Source organism: Marmota marmota, unplaced genomic scaffold (assembly GCF_001458135.2).
Source record: "Marmota marmota marmota unplaced genomic scaffold, marMar, whole genome shotgun sequence".
Lineage (NCBI taxonomy): Eukaryota > Metazoa > Chordata > Mammalia > Rodentia > Sciuridae > Marmota > Marmota marmota.
This window is the reverse complement of record NW_026000174.1, coordinates 57,671,627-57,692,300: the sequence shown is the minus strand read 5'-3', so window position 1 is coordinate 57,692,300 and position 20,674 is coordinate 57,671,627. Positions and strand designations below refer to the sequence as shown.

Sequence of the window (20,674 nt, the reverse complement as noted above, 5' to 3'; positions counted from 1 at the left end):
ATAAAATTAAATATATATGTATACACACATATATACATATATATGTACATATGTATGTGGAAAAAATTATATGGACACATACATACATATGCTATTTTAGTAATTATTTGGCTTTACATACAAGCAAGAACCATCATTCTCTAAAGCTATGTCTGTCTGTGAATTGTGATCCAAGGGTTCAAGTATTATCTGTATGAATCATGGAGGAGGTTTCTTCAGGTAAGGAGGCTGGTTTCCTTAAGTGAGCACATAATAACTATAATTGGTAAGAGCCTGTCATCCTAAACAATATTTCCACATTTTGCATTTGACCTCATGATTATCCTGGAAGATTAGTAGGAAAGCTATAAATGAACATCTCTGCCTGACAAGAAAGCCTCATCAATTTGAAACCTTTATCTTGAGATATTCCTGATCAGTGTGGGTCTTGTTGTAGTAAGCATTGGCAAATTATTAACTAAGCCTCTAGAGTATGGCTGACAGCTGACATATTATCTTCCTTACCTAGGTACTTGTTGCTGATTTGAATGTTTAGGGAATTGACCATACATTCTCATTCCTCATCGTTTGTTGGGTTTCCTTCATCAAGATACCTCATTCAAACAGGAACAAAAAAATCGGAGGCTTCAAGGTTGACAATTGAAGAGAAACTCTAAAAGAAGCAGCCTGCCCTGAAGTTCTTGCTGGAAAAGAAAAATCCCCATTTTTTTCCTGTTGACCCAGACAAAAGGACTTGGGCGTGGGGACAGAGGTGTTCAGTGTGACATTCCATATCATGCATCTGTTGTTTGTTTGAACATAAGGTTGTTAATCTCAGGTTTCCCATTAGTAAAATTGGGGTGATAACACCTAACAAAGACTGGCACTTAGACAATGAGCTCTCAGCTGTGGCTGTCTTTGAATAACACTTACAGATTAGGAGGACACTCAAGTATAGGCATCATTAATTTCTTACATGTATTTCTTACATGGAGCTGGACACTTTCCCATGAATTCTCCTTCCATAAAAAATAGAAATAATTCACTTAAAGGCCAATTCACTTCAGATTTTTAAATAAATATTGGAGGAATAGTCATTATTTTTGAGACCTGCTTAAAGTGCATATTTTTCTCCTTCTTTTTATAAATGAGACTGTTTCCAGATAATGGATGGCCTGGTAGTAACCAGTGTTGTATGACCAGGACAAGCATAGTTAATAAATCACAGTCTTCCTTCCTCATATATTGGGTTTGGTTTCAGAACGGCTCTCAGTAATTCATCCTGGAAATCACTATTAAATGATCAAGATGTCACTTGTTATAAAAATTCTTCTACTTTAACATTATTAACCCAGGGCATTTTGAATAATTCACTAGTTCATCCCAATCTTTATTTATTCCAATATATATTACCTTCAAACATATCTCATTTGTCTTTTTGAAAATAAGAGCTCAAAAATTAGAACTCATAATAACAATACAATATTCATGGGTGCCATAAAATTGTTGGTGATTATAATATTATGAACTGACCTGAAGCAAATTGTTTTTATCATACTTGTAGATTCACATAATCACTGTTGTTCTTTCACCCTTTCCTTGGAAATCATGCAAAACGAAAGCTTTGTAACTGAATTCGTCTTTGCCGGGCTTTCACAGAATCCTACTGTTCAGAAAATAGTCTTTGTTGTGTTTTTGTTGGTCTACATTGCAACTATTGCAGGCAACATGCTGATTGTAGTGACCATCCTCTGTAGCCCTTCATTGCTGGGCTGCCCCATGTACTTCTTCTTGGCTGTCCTATCATTACAGGATGCATGCTTCTCTTCTTCCATCACACCAAAAATGATAGCAGACTCCCTATATAAGCAGAAAACCATTTCTTATAAAGGATGCATGATTCAACTTTTTGCTGAACACTTATTTGGTGGGGCAGAGATGATTATCCTCACAGCCATGGCCTATGACCGCTATGTGGCCATTTGCAAGCCTTTGCACTACTCTGCCATCATGAACTGGAGGCTCTGTGGCATTCTGGTGGGGGTGTCCTGGGCAGGGGGCTTCTTGCATTCCATCATACAGATTCTCTTTACTTTGCAGCTGCCCTTCTGTGGGCCTAATATCATTGATCATTTCATGTGTGAGTTGTACCCATTGTTGAAGCTGGCCTGTACTGATACTTACATCTTTGACCTTTTGGTGATCACCAAGAGTGGGTTAATCTGCATCATCAACTTTTGCTTGTTGCTGGTCTCCTATGGCGTCATCTTGTTCTCCCTGAGAAAACACAGTGCTGAGGGGCGGAGGAAAGCTCTGTCCACCTGTGGATCTCACATTGCTGTTATGGTTTTGTTCTTTGTCCCATGCATATTTATATATGCACGACCTTCATCTTCCTTTCCCTTTGACAAAGAAGTAGAGATAGTTTACACCATTCTGACTCCCTTGCTCAATCCTTTGGTTTATACATTGAGGAATAAGGAAGTGAAAAATGCCATTAAGAAAGTATGGAAGAGATTGGTGGTGGGTTTTACGGGAAAATAAAATACAGAACTATGGAAAGCAGATGAGCCCCTGGTGATCAGCTGACCCTGCAATGTCAATAAAAAGCCAAGCCAGGGAAACATTATTTGCCAAAGGTAAGAATGTTATCAGCTTTGACTCTTGGCTCTGTCACTAACAGTTATCAGATGTCCCAGAACAATGGGTGTCTTTGGTACTGCAGGATAATAGCAGAATGTTTTTAACTCTGCAAAGAATATTTATAGTTCTTTAACTTTTAGTGTACAAAAAAGCCTCTGACAATTTACAAGCCTGGAACAATTTACAATGTCCCTATAGTTTAACTTCCTGATTCTGAGACCCTATATAGTGAACTTGAGGAACTAGTTCTGGATCACTGTACCTCCATCAGAGCACAGCATCCCACCTGGCCCTAGCTTTTCGTGATGATATCTCTGTTTCTTCTATGTCTCTGTGTTTTTCTTCAACTCCAGTTACCCCTACTGAAGAATAATTTGTTGATGCTCTGCAGATCATGGTGCAGTAGCAAAAGTATAATGTAAAGAGTAAAACAGTTACTATTTATTTAGACAAAAAAATTGATCATATGTCCCTCTATAGAAGGACATTACATAATTCTAAGGAGAAGGGATTCATGTGCTGGGAGTTAAAATTAATATTTGCAATTTGAGATCACCCCTTCCCTCTTAGTTGGCAACTCCATACTCTTATTACATGTAAATTTAAGATGATTCAATTTTATACTTTTTGAAATGTATTTTTAAAAATGAAAGGAATTTACCCCATCAGAATGATTTCTACTCATATAAAGCACTGGAAAAAAATTGTAGAAGAAAACATTAGTGTTGGGGTTTGAGTGTGCAGAGTCAGTAAGAATGTTAATGTCTTGATTATCAAAATCATTTAAAACTTGAATGACTGCAAATAATTCATTTTGTTGGACAGATCGATAGTTTGTTATTTGAACCCAATATTGATTCTCTGTCCAATAAGCACTTTTAGTTTTTGATCCATCAGTAAACACAGTAACAACATTGTCTAAAGGATATTCACTAATAATATTATTGATTACAAATTGTTGACGTTTTAGCATGTCCCATAATTTGCCCTTGGGGAAATGATAGGAAATACCTCCGGTATATTCAGCCAATGCTATTTGTAGCATTTCAGTCATTTGTACCAAGTAAGTCCATTGGTCTTTAGGTAATGGGGTAATTATGTGAGAAATGTCATTGCCCGTCAAAGTTATACTTCTCTGTCTTCCTTGTTCAATTAATAATGCGATCTGGTCAGCATATGGCATAATATTTTTGGAGAACCTGTTTTGTATAAATCCATTCTAAAGGAAGCTCATGCTGTCCCAGAACTGCAGTAGGATATTGAAATGTATTTAAGATATAAAGAGAAATAGGGGCTTGAAAATCTATTCTCTGAAGGAATGCATTTTTAATGCGTTGTTCTACAAAGGTCAATTCATCAGAGGCTTCTTTAGTGATTATACGAGAGCTATTAAGTGCAGAATCTCCTTGTAACAATGAAAACAGATGACCTAATTGATAAGTAGGTATCCCCAAAGAAGGTCATAACCAATTAATATCCCCTAATAATTTTTGAAAATCATTAAGTGTTTTTAAATTATCTCTCCTGATTGATAATTTTTGAGGAATTATCTTTTGTCTAGTAACTGTATATCCCAAGTAACTGATGACATCCTCCTTCTGTATCTTTTCAGGGGCAATTATTAACCCATAAGGTTGAAAATAAATTGGCAATTTTTGTAATAAGTCATCAAGTTCCNTTCAGTCTGGCCACACCCAAAACACTTCATGTTAGCCAAATTTCGATTAGTATTCTGTAAAGCATGCCATGTAGAGGCCATGGTTTCAGCAAATAATTGCATCTTTCTCGATTCTGATGTTATATCTTTGTACACCTTTAATTATGTATGAATATCTCCTGTATCTTTAATCAGTAAAATGGCTCGTCTACAATTTTCATTAGCATTTTTATAAGCCAGCAAACGTAGTAATTGTTGCCTGGCAGCCTCTCCTACCACGGTTCGTTCAATTGTCAATTTTAATCTAGATAAAAATTTTACATAAGGTTCATTGGGTTTTTGTGAAACTTTTGTCCATGAGCCATAATGTTCTCCAGTAGGTCTAATTTTGTCCCAAGCTTCTAAAGCTATTTCCTTCAATTGCTCATGAATCTCAGGAGGAATATTAATTTGATGTTGAATGTCATCATACATACCAGTGCCAGATAACATAGGGTATCCTATGGCACGAATAACAGGGTTTTGACTGTTACCATTTTCTCTAGCCTTAGTGGCACATCCTTCTAAAAACCACATGTGCCATTGAAGATATTCAGGTTCCTGTAGAAGAGCACGGCCCACAATCTTCCAATCCTTAGGAGCAAAATTATTATAATGAGTAGCAAAAGCATAAAGCAATGCTTTTACATAATGGGATTGAGGTCCGTACATTGTCACTGCCTTTTTTAATCTGCTAATATGATCAATATCAATCCCCTCATACCGAGGTGGCTGTGCCATTCCATTAGCTGGATCAGGCCTGATTATAGGAAAAGCAAAGAAGGGAGTTTCGTCCTCATCATCAGAAGGTTCTGAGTCCATTTCCTGGACAGCCTTTAAAGAAGCTGCCAAAAAAGGATTGGTGGCCGGAGGGGAAGAGGGCCTGGTTCCCGATAAAGGCTTAGGGTCCATTTTAGCTTCTCATTTATTAAGACGTCCCAGAACCTCCTCCATAACAAGTTTGAATTGCTCCGGAACAGAGCGATCATCAATTGTCGTTTTTACTTTTGTTTTCTTTTCTGTAGCATTACCAATTAAATCAGCAGAATTTTGTGAAGAATTATGAGTCAATTGTTGCGTATCTTTTATTACCTCTTCTTTTTCACTAATATCCAGAGGGAGATCTAGAATAGAGGGAGCCAGCTCCTTTTGTAAATTGCCAATCAACCTTTCTTCCTCCATTGCTTTAAACATTGTATATAAAATAGACCAGATAGACCAAAACTGAATTGGAATTTTTTCACCTTGCCTCATGGCCTTTTCAACATTGTGACGGACCCGTTTCCAATTATCTACATCCATAGATCCTTCCTCCGGGAACCAGGGATTCCATTCCCTGACCACCTTAAGACACATCTCTATATCAGAATGGGAAATATTAATACCATAGACAGCAAGTGAATGCCTAAGAATACGTAAAAAAGGAGAAGATGAAGATTGTCCCATCACCCTGTAATATAAAGAAAAAGAACTTACCCTTCCTGTCAATCCAGCAGGGTCCCTGTTCGGGCGCCAATTGTGAACGTCTAGAGCGTTCGGGTCCCTGGGTAAGGGTCGCGAAATAACCAGGACACAGGGGATGCAGAGCAAAGGCAGCAATTGCAACTGCATGCTGAGCTTTATTTGCAAGTTCCTTTTATCTACTTCTTCTAACAAAGCAAGCAATTCTTCAATATCATGTTGCCCACATTGCCCAAATATCATGCCTCAGTGGATACACAGAGCTAAATTCAGATCATTCCTGTTTATTTGATAACTACCCTCTTAAAGTTCTTTGTAGACATTATCTAATCCCCTGAGGATGCATTTGTTTCTTTAGAATGTACTGTTCCCAGGATAAGTATGCAGGAAGCTTCTTCCTCTTGGACAAACCATGCAGAACTTGAGACTTGCGATAAGGGGAAGATAACTTTTCCTCCTCCTAACTGAGGTTTGCCTCAGCTGACCTAAATCACAACCACAGCTCTTGCAAAATGTCAGGCCTGAGGGAGCTAAACTCTGCACACTCAAACCCCAACACATTAGAAATCAATAAAAGAAACATAAGTTTTGATGTGGAAAGATACAATTTTCTAATACTAGAATCAATGATTTGAAGTAAAATGTCAAGACTTAGGAAAATCAGAGTGAAGAGTTTTCAAGTCACCTGCATTTTTCCACTTCATCTTAAAGGTGGGTACATTCAAGTCTGTTATAATTTGAATTATTTCTTGACTTTGAGAGCTAGAATCTGATTGGTCCAATCCTGCCTATTGGGGTTGTCCCCATGGGTCAGGTGACCCCTTTATATCAATCAGCTATGGGAAAGTAGGTGGGGCAATTCCAGGGTGGTTCAGCAATGAGAGTCTCTTATTGTAGTTCAAACAAACGTAGCTCCCAAGATACCATAATATTAGCAATTCCAGGTGGAAGCTATAGGTGTCTAGTGAGCCCATTTTCTCCAAACTCCAACATAAAGAATAGAACCCACAGAAACTAGGGAAACAAATTTTTTAAACAGCATTAATTGTAGTTTACTTGGTGATTTTCATTTGCTTGACTTAGTGTAACTAAGTGCAAATAATTAATTTGTGTATTTATTAATAAAGAGATCATTTAAATTTAGAAACCCATTTGGTGATCATTTCTAAGTTTTGTTAGTCACAGGTTGTCAAATGTCATGGGGGATAAATTTACTTCTAGTAAAATATTAAAGTTTCCCTTGGAAAATCAACACAGATGACATGCCAGTTGACTATCCCAAGATCCTTATATATAGTTCATTTATCCTTAAGCAATAGGTCATGGAGTGTAGATCATCTTCATTGCTTTATGAACTTGTGAAGTCAAGATTGGAAATGAAGCTACAAATAAAACAGTATTCTGGCCAGATTTCACTGATCAACACCAGTTCATGTCCGACACGTCATATTCACAAATTCAAACCTTTTTTTCTTTTGTAATTTAATCTAATCCATTTTAATTTATTTTAATTATTTTTTTCTTTCATTGTGGACTGTCTAGATAGAAAAGGAGACCCAGAATAGCTAAATCAATCCTTACCAGAAAGAGTGAAGCAGGTAGCATCACTATACCAGATGTTAAACTATACTACAGAGCAATAGTAACAAAAACAGCATGATATTGGCACCAAAACAGATTAAACCAGATGTTAAACTATACTACAGAGTAATAGTAACAGAAACAACATGATATTGGCACCAAAATAGACCAATGATACAGAATAGAGGACACAGAGGCTAACCCACAAAATTATAATTATTTTATATTAGATAGAGGCACCAAAAACATGCATTGGAGAAAAGATAGCTTCTTCAACAAATGATAATGGGAAAACTGGAAATCCATATGCAACAAAATTAAATTAAATCCTTTTCTCTCCATGCACAAAACTCAACTCAAAGTGAATCAAGGACCTAGGAATTAAACTAAAGACTCTGTGTCTATTAAAAGAAAAAGTAGGACCTAACCTCCATCATGTGGGACTAGGCCCCAACTTCCTTAATAAGACTCCTATAGTGCAAGAATTAAAACCAAGAATAAATAAATGGGCTGGACTCAAACTAAAAAGTTTCTTCTCAGCAAAAGAAACAATCTCTGAGGTGAATAGAGAGACTACATCTTGGGAGAAAATCTTTACACCTCACACATCAGATAGAGCACTAATCTCTAAGGTATATAAAGAACTGAAAAAGCTAAGCAACTAAAAAACCAAATAACCCAATCAATAAATGGCCCAAGGACCTGAACAGACACTTCTCAGATTATAAGTTCAATCAATCAACAAATACATGAAAAATGTTCATCATCACTAGCAATTAGAGAAATGCAAATCAAAACGACTCTAAGATTTCATCTCACTCCAGTCAGAATGGCAGCTATTATGAAGACAAACAACAATAAATGTTTGTGAGGATGTGGGGAAAAGTTCCACTCATACACTGCTAGTGAGACTGAAAATTGGTACAGCCATTCTGGAAAGCAGTATGGAAATTCCTTGGAAAACTGGGAATGGAACCACCATTTGACCCAGCTATCCTTCTCCTTGGTCTATACCCAAAGGACTTAAAAACAGCATACTACAGGGACCCAGCCACATCAATGTTTATAGCAGCACAATTCACAATAGCTAAACTCTGGAACCAATCTATATGCCCTTCAGTAGAGGAATGGATTAAAACAATGTGGTATATATACATAATGGAATATCACTCAGCAATAAAAGAGAAAAATCATGGCATTTGCAGGTAAATGGATGAAGTTGGATAAGATAATACTAAGTGAAGTTAGCCAATCCCTAAAAGACAAATGCCGAATGTTTTCTCTGATATAAGGTGACTGACTCATAGTGGGGTAGGGAGGGGGAGCATAGGAGGAATAGATGAACTCTAGAGAGGGCAGAGGGTGGGAGGGGAAGAGAAGGGGCAGGGAGTTAGCAATGAAGGTAGAATGTGATGGACATCATTATCCAAAGAACATGTATGAAGACATAAATTGGTGTGAACATACTTTAATATACAAACAGAGATATGAAAAATTGTTCTCTATATGTATAATAAGAATTGTAATCCATTCCACTATCAGGTATTTAAAAAATAAAATCAACTAAAAATGAAAACAAAAAAAGAAAAGAGAAATACCACTTGTTCAGTAGAGGAATGAACAATTATGAAAGACATATACCCAACATTTTTCATTCCCACTAATTTGGAAAACAGAATTATTCAATGTTATGCTGAAAAGCACTGTTGCTTTAACTTTCCATTTTCTTTTCTATGTAGATTAGTTTAGACCTGATGATGTTTTTAGCTTTTATGCAATATAACTGTTGTGCTATACTAAGTTCATGTGTTACAGTTTTTGTAGTTATTCAAAGAGTTTTCAGAAATATTATGTTAATATAAAAAGTGTGAAGGAATAAAATATCTCTAGATATCTCAAAGATGACAATACAGAAGAAGACTGCAACTTAAAATTTATTCAGAAATAACATTTTGTGGAATCACAACTCAGATATGTTCTTGTCTTTGTTTACCAAACTACTCTGTCTCTCCAATGGAACATGGCTCACTTTTACACTGTGGGCTTCACCCTGTCTGATTCCCAGATTACCTTTCTTCTCTGTCTCTTAGGAAACATGCTATTGTTTTTCCTTTGGCTCTGACTCCTCCCCTATCATTTAATCATTTAAATATTTTCCTCATTATTATTTTTCAACTATACATGTACAGTGTTGAGCCATTCTAGAGATTGCATGTTTTTTTTTCTTTTTCTTTTCTTAATCAAGAAACTTTGTGAAAATGCTAGTGGTTTGCTCTGGTAATCTGATATGAAGCAAAACTTTTTTTCACATAATTGCTAATGTTAATAGACAATTTCAATAAATGTTATTTTACCATTCTCTTGAAAATGATGAAAAATCAAACTTTCATAACAGACCTCATTCTTTTGGGGCTTTCACAGAATTCTACAGTTGTGTTTTTGTTAGTCTACATTGCAACTATTGGGGGCAATATGCTGATTGTAGTGATCATCCTCTGTAGCCCTGCGCCACAGAGCTCCTCAATGTACTTCTTGGCAGTCCCATCCTTCCCGGATGCATGCTGCTCTTCACCTGTCATAATAAAAACGGTTGTGTATTTACTGTATGAGAGGAAAACCAACTTTTATGAAGAATGCATGATGGAACTGTTTGCTGAAATCATATTTCCTGGGGTGGAGTTGATTATCCTCATGGCCATGGCCTATGAATGCTATGTGGCCATTTGCAAGCCCTTGCACTACTCTTCCATCATGAACAGGAGGCTCTGTGGCATTCTAGTGAGTGTGGACTGGAGAGGGGGCTTCTTGCATTCCATGATACAGATTCTCTTTACTTTCCAGCTGCCCTTATGTGGCCCCAATATTATTGATCATTTTATGTGACATGTACCCACTACTGGAATTAGCCTGCACTGACACACATCATTGGTGATCGCCAACAGTGAATCTCTGCATGACAATTTTCTCCTTATTTCTTGTCTCCCATGCTGTCATCTTGCATCCTATGAGTACCCTAATTTCTGAAGGGTGGTGGATAACTCTGTCCACCTGTGGATCTCACATTGCTATTGTGGTTTTGTTCTTTGTTCAATGCATATTTACATATGCAAGACCTCCTTCTGCTTTCCCCTTTGACAAAACTGTGGTGATATTTTACATCATGCTCACATCCTTCCTAAATCCTTTGATTTGTATTTGGAGGAATAAGAAAGTGAAAAATGCAATGAGAAAAGTGGGGAAGATATTGAAGATAATTTCCAGTGGAATTAAAATATTAGACTTTATAAAAAGTATAAAAAGTAAAGAAATAAAAATGATATTAGACCCAAACATTATGGGCTACTAATTATCTGTGAAGTGAAACATCAATTCTATACAAACTGCAATATTCTTGGGGTCAGAGATGGATTGTTCACCTTCACATCAGTCATCTACTCTGAGTTGGCAATTCAATATGTGTGTGTGTGTGTGTGTGTGTATTATTGGGGGGGGAGTTCTGGGAAGTGAACTCAAGGGCACACATTAACTTTCCCAGCCCTGTTTTATATTTTTTTAGAGATAAGTCTCACTGACTGGCTTAGCTACTCACTTTTGCTGAGGCTGACTTTGTTTTTAAGACCCTCCTGCCTCAGCCTCACTAGCTGCTGGGATTATAGGCATGCACCACTATGCCTGTCCTCGTTTTCCTTAATAAGAAGGAAAGAAGAAAGACAGAAGGGAAAATAAGAGTGAATTTTGCCAACAACAATATATCCCAATCTTATAAGTTGGGTTTTATGGCCTCTGGCTAGGAGGAAAACTTGCTTTTCCAAGCTTTTCTACACTGATGTTGAAATTTTGGCTAATGAGATATTTATATTGATCTTCAGTTTGTCTCAGAAAGCATTTTCTTTCTCATTTCCATTAATCTTTGATTTTCTCTATTCTCAAATGCCCTCACTCCTCTGATTTTCCTATCTCAGAATCACAAATTTGCTCAAAAGCAAAGATCTATTTTATTCCTATTTTCTCTCCTTCTGGGCCACATGTATTAAAAGACAATATGTACTTTTATTATTTTAATTTTTACATTTATTAAAATTATAGGGAGTGGTCATATATAGAGTCTTCTTCACCATAAAACACCAGTGGGGTCTGTAGTGCTTATATAATTTCAGTTATTCAGCAAAGGAACTTCATATTTTAAAGCATTTATGCAGCTTTACTGTAGGTAAATTAATAAATGGATTTTTAACAATGAAAACAGCCTCATGGAAAGCCAATACTAAACAACATAATGAAATCAATCATTTCATTTGCTCGTACACATAACTTAATCATCTGTATTTTTGTTGATATTGAACTGTATAACCTTTAAAGCAACCCTAAAACAGTAGAATTTTTATTATTTCTGTGTCACGTGTGAAAATCAAGGAATGTATGTTAATTTCTAACCACTGTTGGACAGTGGGTGGGGTTTGAGACTAGGCAGTGTGATCTCACACAATGCACTGGTCTCTCACAAGGGTCTAACTCTAGATTCATTTGCATATCTAAGAATGAAGATTGGAATATGAATCTCTTTGATTATATTTTATTGATTTATATCATTTTATATTCTTCATTGGATGATCTATCCTCCCTGATGTTAGCAGTGTTTGGAGAGCAGGGAAGTGGACAATGTCAAAGGACTTCACATTTCAGGAGTGCAGTGATTATGGCCAATTTCAATGGAATACACAGTTAGAAGATGCATTCCTCAATATTTGTACTATAAAACTCCAGTCAATTTAACATAATGTTGAAAGGAATCGTTGCTCCCATTTTCTTTTGTACTCTAGTCATTATCAGATGTGTTTGTGTCTGTAACTCTTATTAAGCATCTTTGAGAGAGTCATCAGAAGTCAGTGAACATATGCAGCTAAATAAGTAACACTAATTGATGAGTAAATAGATCCTGAATTATCAGAAACATCACATCAACATGAACAAGCTCTACAAAGAAGAGCAAACAAATGACTCCTGTACCTGGTATGTAGTCTTTCAAACATGCTGACTATATAAACAGGCTATCTGTGACTGACTGGCTATAGATGAGCCACTGATTTGAGAGATAATTTTTGATCAATTAATATTTCAGTACTTCTCCCGCAAAGACAATCAAGTTTTCCCAAAGATTGATAAGACAGCTCCAAACTTTATATAGATATTAGCCTGTATTTGAATAATATCCTTATTAAAAATGTGTGAATATAAATGGAGGTCTAGATATCTTGTATCAAAATCTACATAAAGCTTTGGCTTATGAAGTTTTGCTATAAACTGAATAAAGTAATAAGGTATTCAGAACACAGAAAAATTTGCCCAGGAGGCCACGTGTTTTGTTTTACTCTCTCACTATGACCAAAAGACCTAATAAGACAACTTAGAAGAGAAGACGTTTGTTCTGGTTCATGGTTACAGAGGTGTATTCTATAAGCCTGAGATGAAGCAGGATATCATGGTGTAGGAACATGGCAGAGGAAAGCAGCTCAGGACATGGCAACCAGGAAGAAGAACTCAACAGGGACAAAATAGAAACCACAAAGTTATATTTCCAGTGACCTATTTCCTCCAGTCACACCTACCTACCTATAGTTTTCACCAGGTTAATCACTCAGTGAACTAATCCACTGATTATTTTCCATCTCTCATGATCTAATGACTGTATGTGTGAAAATTCTTGCATTGTCTCACCCATGAACTTTTGAGGGACAACTCATACCTAAACCATAACACCATCTTTTTAGAAAATTGCCAGAAGTTCTGATATTTAACAATGATAAAGATGGAACATTTGATCAGTGGGAACTTGTACATTGTTGGTAAAATTCTGGAAAGCTAAATTGATAGTTCCTCTCCCAGGATCTTACATCTCCTTGGCTAAGACTCCCTCTGTCTCTCTTTTTCTAATTCCTGATTCAAATTCAAGGGGAAATCACTGCATTGTTTTCACATTTGCAAAATAACAGTTTAGTTATGTTAACTGTTCTACTTCATCTGCACAATATTACTTACATGTTATTGCACATTTTCTCTAACAGAAGCAAATAAATAATAATGAAAGATTAAACAAATCAGGATGGAGGATAAGAAGTTGGTAAGAATGGTATTAAATGAGAACCAGGATTGCAGAACATACTGATAGAGCTTAATTGCTGAATGTCAGGTGATTATTCTGTGTCAGATGACACATGTAAATTTTTAATTAAGAGAAAATAACCTTCTCTTAAATCCATAGACTATGGAAGTGATGGTCCTTTAGGGTGGTCAACTTTTCTCATGAATCACTTAAATTTTACACATTTTGTGGAGTGTGTAATTAATTATAAAATAGTTATAATGCAATAGTTTCTCTTCCTATCCAGTGACACAGGCACCACTCTACCAATTAACCATGCCCTATCTGTCTTCCCACTCCACTTTTCCCAACCTCTAAGAACCAAAATTTTACACTGTTTCTTTGAGACCTACTTTTTTAACTTCTGTGTGTAATTGACATCTGTCTTTCTATGTGACTTATTTCAAGTGCATATTATTGTACTAACTCTCAGAGAGTATGTTTTTCTAAGATTATTCTCATTTATCATTTGCTTGCTAATGTTTGTACCAGTCTAATGTTTTAGATTAAAGTGGTTTTATCAAATGCTTTAGAAAGAATACCAATATATTAATGTGGAAATGTCTAAGTTTTGCAGGACAATTCACAAATTCATTGATACAGAATGTAACATGCACTATGTCCACAACAACACACTACTAAAAAGCTCAGGGAAATGCATTAAGGCTAAAAAAGAGTGACTAAGCCACAGAATGGAGTCATTGGATTTTATTTCTGTTTAATTGTTCTTATGTGCATTTGATATAATAAATAGCATAAGCTTCTTGTCTCAGATTTGTTCAGAAAAATATAAGTGGCTAAGCTTTGAACTGCTTTAATATTTGCTGTTGTGGGCTTTGTACATTATATTGAGCTAAACCATTAATACAACAGAAAAGAAGTCTCAGGTATTCATTTGGAGCAACCAATGAAAACTCACAAAATATTTTCTTAAATTCTAGAAGCATATTGTGTGTGTGTGTATACACACATATTTGTATATGTAGATATCCTTCTGAAATATATTTTATACATATGTAAAATTAGACATTTAGCAAAAGCATCATAGAAATATCAAGGTTCAAAAAATATATGAAATCTGAGGGAATTTATTGCTGAAAATTGGTCTGAATCAAAAATAGTTAATTTAAATAAGTACAGAGAAAGTAAATTAAATATAACTTTATTGTTTTAATTTGCAATAACAATATTTAGAAACAATCTATGCAAATATAACTGATATGACTGATAGGCACATATAGGTGCACATAAATATATCTGAAAGTTACTGCCTGAGATATGATCATAAAATACTGAGAGCTTTACTTCTAAGCCCTTATTTAGGTTTGAAATTTTTGTATATGTTTGAAAGTTAACCAAGAAACTGTATCTCTTTACAACGGTGCTAAAATTGTGCAACAAAATTAATATGAAGCATAAAGAGGTCAGTGTGCATAGTTGCACAAAGGCAAGCAAATTCCTCAAGGTCACCATCCCAGGAAATGCTCCCATGCTCCCAATTCATTCTGTGAATGGGCCTGAACAATCTCAGTTACAGCTTTATCATATTTGAGGATATGGTAACTACAAAGGGAAGACCACAGAATGTTCTAGGACAAATACAGATACATTAAACTTTTACCTGTAGGAGAATGCTAATATAAAACTGATATCAGTAAATTCATAAAGGGTGGGGAGGGTTGGCCTACAGTAGGGGCATTAATGAAATTGTTACAGTGGGTCACAATTTTAATTTAAGATTCCTATTTATGCTAGTGTTTTGCTTCCACCTTTGCAAATGAATGTTCCTTAATCCTTATATCCTCTCTCTGAATTGTTCAGTTTATGGAGTGTTTTGAGCTGTTTATAAATTATGTTCAATTATAAATATCATCACAATAGTAAGCAGTTATTTATTTTATAAATTAAAGTCTCATTTAAAAATTTTCTCTTCTGGAGGGTAAAATTACATTTTATATGTCAACATAAATGGGGGGAGGTACTAGTAAACATTTCCTGTTTCACCCTTGACTTATTGCAAAATGTTTCATTACCAATTTCCTTATATCATTGAGTATTGTTTCATCCATTACATCATATGAGTGCAATGTTCTGATTTACAGAATAATCTTTCTCATTGAATATTTTAGGTAGGTTTCTGTTTCATATAATACTGCAACATTTTCCATTATAAAATGTCCCCATGTCATTTCACCTTCATAATACATTTTTATATGTTGTATAATTAGTAGAAAGGATATAAACATGGTTATGATTCTGGATGTATCTACCAATATGTTTTTAAAATGATGGCATGAATGAAGTTGTTTTATTGCAATTTTAGTAGGGCTAGAACTTAAAAAAATAGCATAACTTCAAAAGACATTCTTGTGATGCAAACTTTAACTTCACCTTGTGTACCTGCTCCTTATAAACCGTGGCATCAGAATTTATTATATTCCATTTTAATTCGACTGTGCACAGCATGAAATATTGCTTTCTGTTTGATCCTATGGTCAGGCAGCTTGAGGCACAGCACAGGGCTATGTTTATTGGTTCATCAGTATCACACAATGAGGCTAGAATTGTAGATCTCTGGTAGCAGAGATTGATTATTATTTTTCTTTCTGCTTAAATGTTTATTTGGAGTAATTTTAGTTTAACCAAAAAGTGGCATAAATATAGAAAATACATGGAGAATAGTCAATTTCCCTTGATATTAGAACCTTACCTTATTATGGGTACATTTGTCAATGTATAAAATGAACACAGCTACATTATTCTAAGTAAACACCAGATTTTATTCATATTTCACTACTTTGCTACTATTTTCCCTTTGATGGAGTAGGATTCAATCCATGAAAACTCTTATTTAAGATAACACGAGTTAAAGGTTTTACAGTTCTAAACATTGTGTTCATAATTCATGGGGCACAACATAGTCTCCTTTGTCAGTTTTAGTACTACTTTTTGGAATTACTGTAATCAGGAAAAGAAGGAATTGATATTGTTTATATCCAACAACATTTTAATTATGCAATAATATTGCTTTTAGATCACCCAGAAAAATGAAGTGGAGAGATAATATTTCTGTAATTATCAGATTAATTTAGGACCCCATCTTCAACTTCCCACTCCATTTGATTCACAATGAAGCAATCTAGGGAAGGAACAGGTACAGGTGGGTCTGAATCCATGATACTTATTCAGGAGCTGCTAGAACATTTGAAAGTGTAGTACATTTAAAAGTACTATTTATTCTCTGGTGATGACCATCAGTATTTTTATGTTTATGACCCATATGATTTCAATGAGAAACCTATTAATGGACATTCTTATTTAACATTAAGCAGAAATATAACCTGAGGTTTACAGAATTTTAAGGATTTTAAGTAGCCCGGTCCTTGTCATAGAACATATAGAGAGATGAGGATTTGAACCCAGGTCTACACAAGTCTGGTGTTTATGTTCTCACTCATTTCCTTTGTTTTTCTTTCCTGCTTTGGTCCTAGGCTATGGTGAACACTGCTGGATGATATATTGCTACTTTTTATTCTGTAATCAATTGTTTCCAACTGATCTAATGAGCTTTCAGAGTTTCTTTAATATTAATGTGTTTTCTTGTAAATGGCTATGGAGTTCAAAGTACAGATATTGGCCAGGAATAACCTGTGAACAAATTGGAAATGATTATTTCCAATTTAGCAAAAGCATCATAGAAATATCAAGGTTCAAAAAATATATGAAATCTGAGGGAATTTATTGCTGAAAATTGGTCTGAATCAAAAATAGTTAATTTAAATAAGTACAGAGAAAGTAAATTAATAACAAATAAATATTAATTTACAGAAATATGTATTACTTAATTATAAAAGTTTTAAGTTGTTTCTGCTTGTTGTAAATGGAAGTCATGAAACTCAGTATATTTTTATACCCACATAAAACCCATTATTTAGTGATTTTTCAGTTCATACACATACATACACACAGAGTGGAATGAAACCTAATTAAATTTTCTATATTCTTATATGAATACATCATAATGAATTCTACCATCATGTACTCCCATAAGAATGGGGTCATGATTAGTATAAGTCATATTCCATGCTTATGTAATTCTAGCAAAATGAATTTTACTGTCATGTATCAGTAAAAAGAACCAATAAAATTTCATATATATGTATATATAAACACATATGTCATAAAATTTATATGGACATACACATATGCTGTTTCACTAATCATATGGTTTAACATATAGGTGAAGACACATCATTATCTGAAGCTGTGTCTGTCTGTGAACTGTGATGTCAAGATTTCAAGTAATTTTCTGGTTGCTATGTGGAGGAGTTTCTACAGGCAAGGCTGCTGACTTTGTTAAGTGAGCACATAATAACTACCATTGGTAAGGGTTCGTCATCATAACCAACATTTCCACACTTTCATATTTGACCCTCATTATAACCCTGGGAGATGAGCAGCTAAAATATAAATGAATATTTCTGCCTGACAAGAAAGTCTCATCAATTTGAAATATTTATTTTGAGATATATCAGATCAGAGTGGATCATGTTGTTGTATGATTAGCAAATGATTAAGCCTCTTAGCTAACATGTTCTCTTCCTTATCTATGTAGTTGTTGCTAAGATGCATGTTGAGGAAGTTGGCCATACATTCTCATTCCTCATCATTTTTTGGGTTTCCTTCATCATGATGCCTCATTCAAACATGAACAAAGAATCAGAGGCTTTACACTGGGAAGATTATCCTGTACTGAAGTACTTGCTGGAAAAGAAAAATCCCCATCCTTGTCCTGTTGATTCCAGGGAAAGGACTTGGGTGTGGGGACAGAGGTGCTGTGTGTCACATTCCCTATCAATCATGTGTTATTTGCTTGAAAATAGGTTGTTAAGCTTGGGTTTCCCATTAGTAAATTTGGGATGATGACACCTAAAAAAGACCTTTATCTAGATATTGAACCTAAGCCATGACTGGCCTTGAATACATCACTTAGGGACACTGATGACACCCAGTGGTAGGCATCATTATTTACATTAACTTCTATTCTTATTTTTAAATGATGAATTAAAAAAATTCAACAAAACCTATACTTGTTCCATGGTTATTATGGAAATGTTACTTTACCATGAATCCTCCTCTCAAAAAATAAAAAGAATGAAATTTATTGAAAGGAAAATTCATTTCAGATTTTTTTAAGAAAAATTGGAGAAGTAGTCATTATTTTTGAAGTTTCTTAAAGTGCATGTTTTTCACTTCTTTTTATAGATGAGAGTGTTTCCACATAATGGATGACCTGGTTGTAACCACTGTTGTATGACAAAACAAGAATAGTTAATAAATCACAGTTCTCCTTCTCTCATATCTTGGCTTCAGTTTCAGAATGGTTCTCAATAACTCATCTGGAAGTCACTCAAGATGGCACTTGTTATAAAAATTACTCTTCTTTAATACCCATGAATGCTTTTCTTTCCCTTATTAAAATGCTGGCATTTTGAAGTATTCAGTAGCTCATTCCAACCTTTGTTTTTAAAAACTCTGACTACTACTTTGAAACATATCTAATTTTGTGTTTTTAAATAAATAACTGCATAAGTAGCACTCATAGTAAACAATACAACTTTCATTGGAGCCATCAACTTGTTGGTGATTGCAATATTATGAACTGATCTGAAGCAAATTATTTTTTATCATATGAGCAGATTTATATGCTCACTGCTGTACTTTCATCCTTTTCCTTGGAAATCATTCAAAACCAGAGCTTCATAACTGAATTTGTCTTTGTGGGACTTTCACAGAATCCTACTGTTGAGAAAATAGTATTTGTTGTGTTTTTGTTGGTCTATATTGCAACTATTGTAGGCAACATATGGATTGTAGTGACCATCCTCTGTAGCCCTGCATTGCTGGACTCCCCCCCAGGTACTTCTTCTTGGCTGTCTTATCATCTGTGGATGCCTGCATCTCCTCTGCCATTACATCAAAAATGACTGCAGACTCCCTGTGTGAAAGGAAAGCCATCTCCTTTAAAAGATGCATGATTCAATTTTGCTGGATACTTCCTTGGTGGAACAGAGATGATTGTCCTCATAGCCATGGCATATGACCACTATGTGGCCATTTGCAAGCCCTTGCACTACTCTGCTATCATGAATTGGAGGTTCTATGCCATTCTGGTGTGGGTGGCCTGGACATGGGGTTTCTTGCATTCCATCATACAAGTCTTCTTTACTTTCCAGCTGCCCTTCTGTGGGCCAAATGTCATTGATCATTTAATGTATGAGATGCATCCATTAATGAAGCTGCCCTGAACTGACTCTCACATCTTTGGCCTTCTGGTGATTGCCAAGAGTGGGTTAATCTGCATCAGCAAATTCTGCTTGTTGCTTGTCTCCCATGGTGTCATTTTGTTCTCCTCGAGAAAACACAGTGCTGAGGGGTGGAGGAAAGCTCTGTCCACCTGTGGATCTCACATTACTGTTGTGGTTTTGTTATTTGTCCTGTGAATATTATATACGCACAACCTTTTTCATCTTCCTTTCTCTTTGACAAAGAAGTTGAAATATTTTACACCATGCTAACCCCATTGCTTAATCTTTTAATTTATATTTTGAGGAATAAAGAAGTGAGTAATTCCATGAGGAAAGTGTCAAAGAGATTAGTGGTGGTTTTAAGGGAAAATAAAATATTATAGAACCAAACGTATAATGTAAGGAGTAAAAGAAGTTAGCAATTATTTAGATAAACATTTATCAGATGTCTTATCATGGGAAGAGATATAATAATTCTAAGCAGAAGATATTAATGTGCTGGGAAGTTAGAGTTTCTGTTTTCAATGTGAGATCACCCCTTTCCTCAGAGCTGACACCTCACTATTGTTACATGTAAAGATAGTTCAATTGTTTTACTTCCTGAAATTTATTTAAAAAAAAATAGAATGGATTTAACCCATAAGAATGACTTCCAGGGTCTGGTTTGTGGCTCATTGGTAGAGTACTTGCCTAGCACATGTGAAGCACTGGATTTGATCCCCAGAATCACATAAAATAAATAAATAAAGGTATTGTGTCCATCTATAACTAAAAAAACAAAAAATAAATAAATGAATGACTTCCATTCATATAAAGCTTTGAAAAAGAGAAAGCTCTTGTTAAAGAAAATATTAGAAATCAGGAAAA

General features: G+C 35.2%; 1 protein-coding gene and 1 pseudogene across 1 annotated transcript; both read left to right on the top strand.

Moving 5' to 3' along the window:
- Positions 1 to 1,578: 1,578 nt before the first annotated feature.
- On the top strand, positions 1,579 to 2,523 carry LOC107158989 (olfactory receptor 4C15-like). The gene has a single exon (XM_015505527.2). It carries the CDS (start codon positions 1,588 to 1,590, stop codon positions 2,521 to 2,523), a length of 936 nt encoding a protein of 311 aa, XP_015361013.1. The 5' UTR covers positions 1,579 to 1,587.
- A 16,681-nt stretch (positions 2,524 to 19,204) lies between these two features.
- LOC107158974 lies at positions 19,205 to 20,190 on the top strand (annotated as a pseudogene).
- The last annotated feature ends 484 nt before the right edge of the window (positions 20,191 to 20,674 follow it).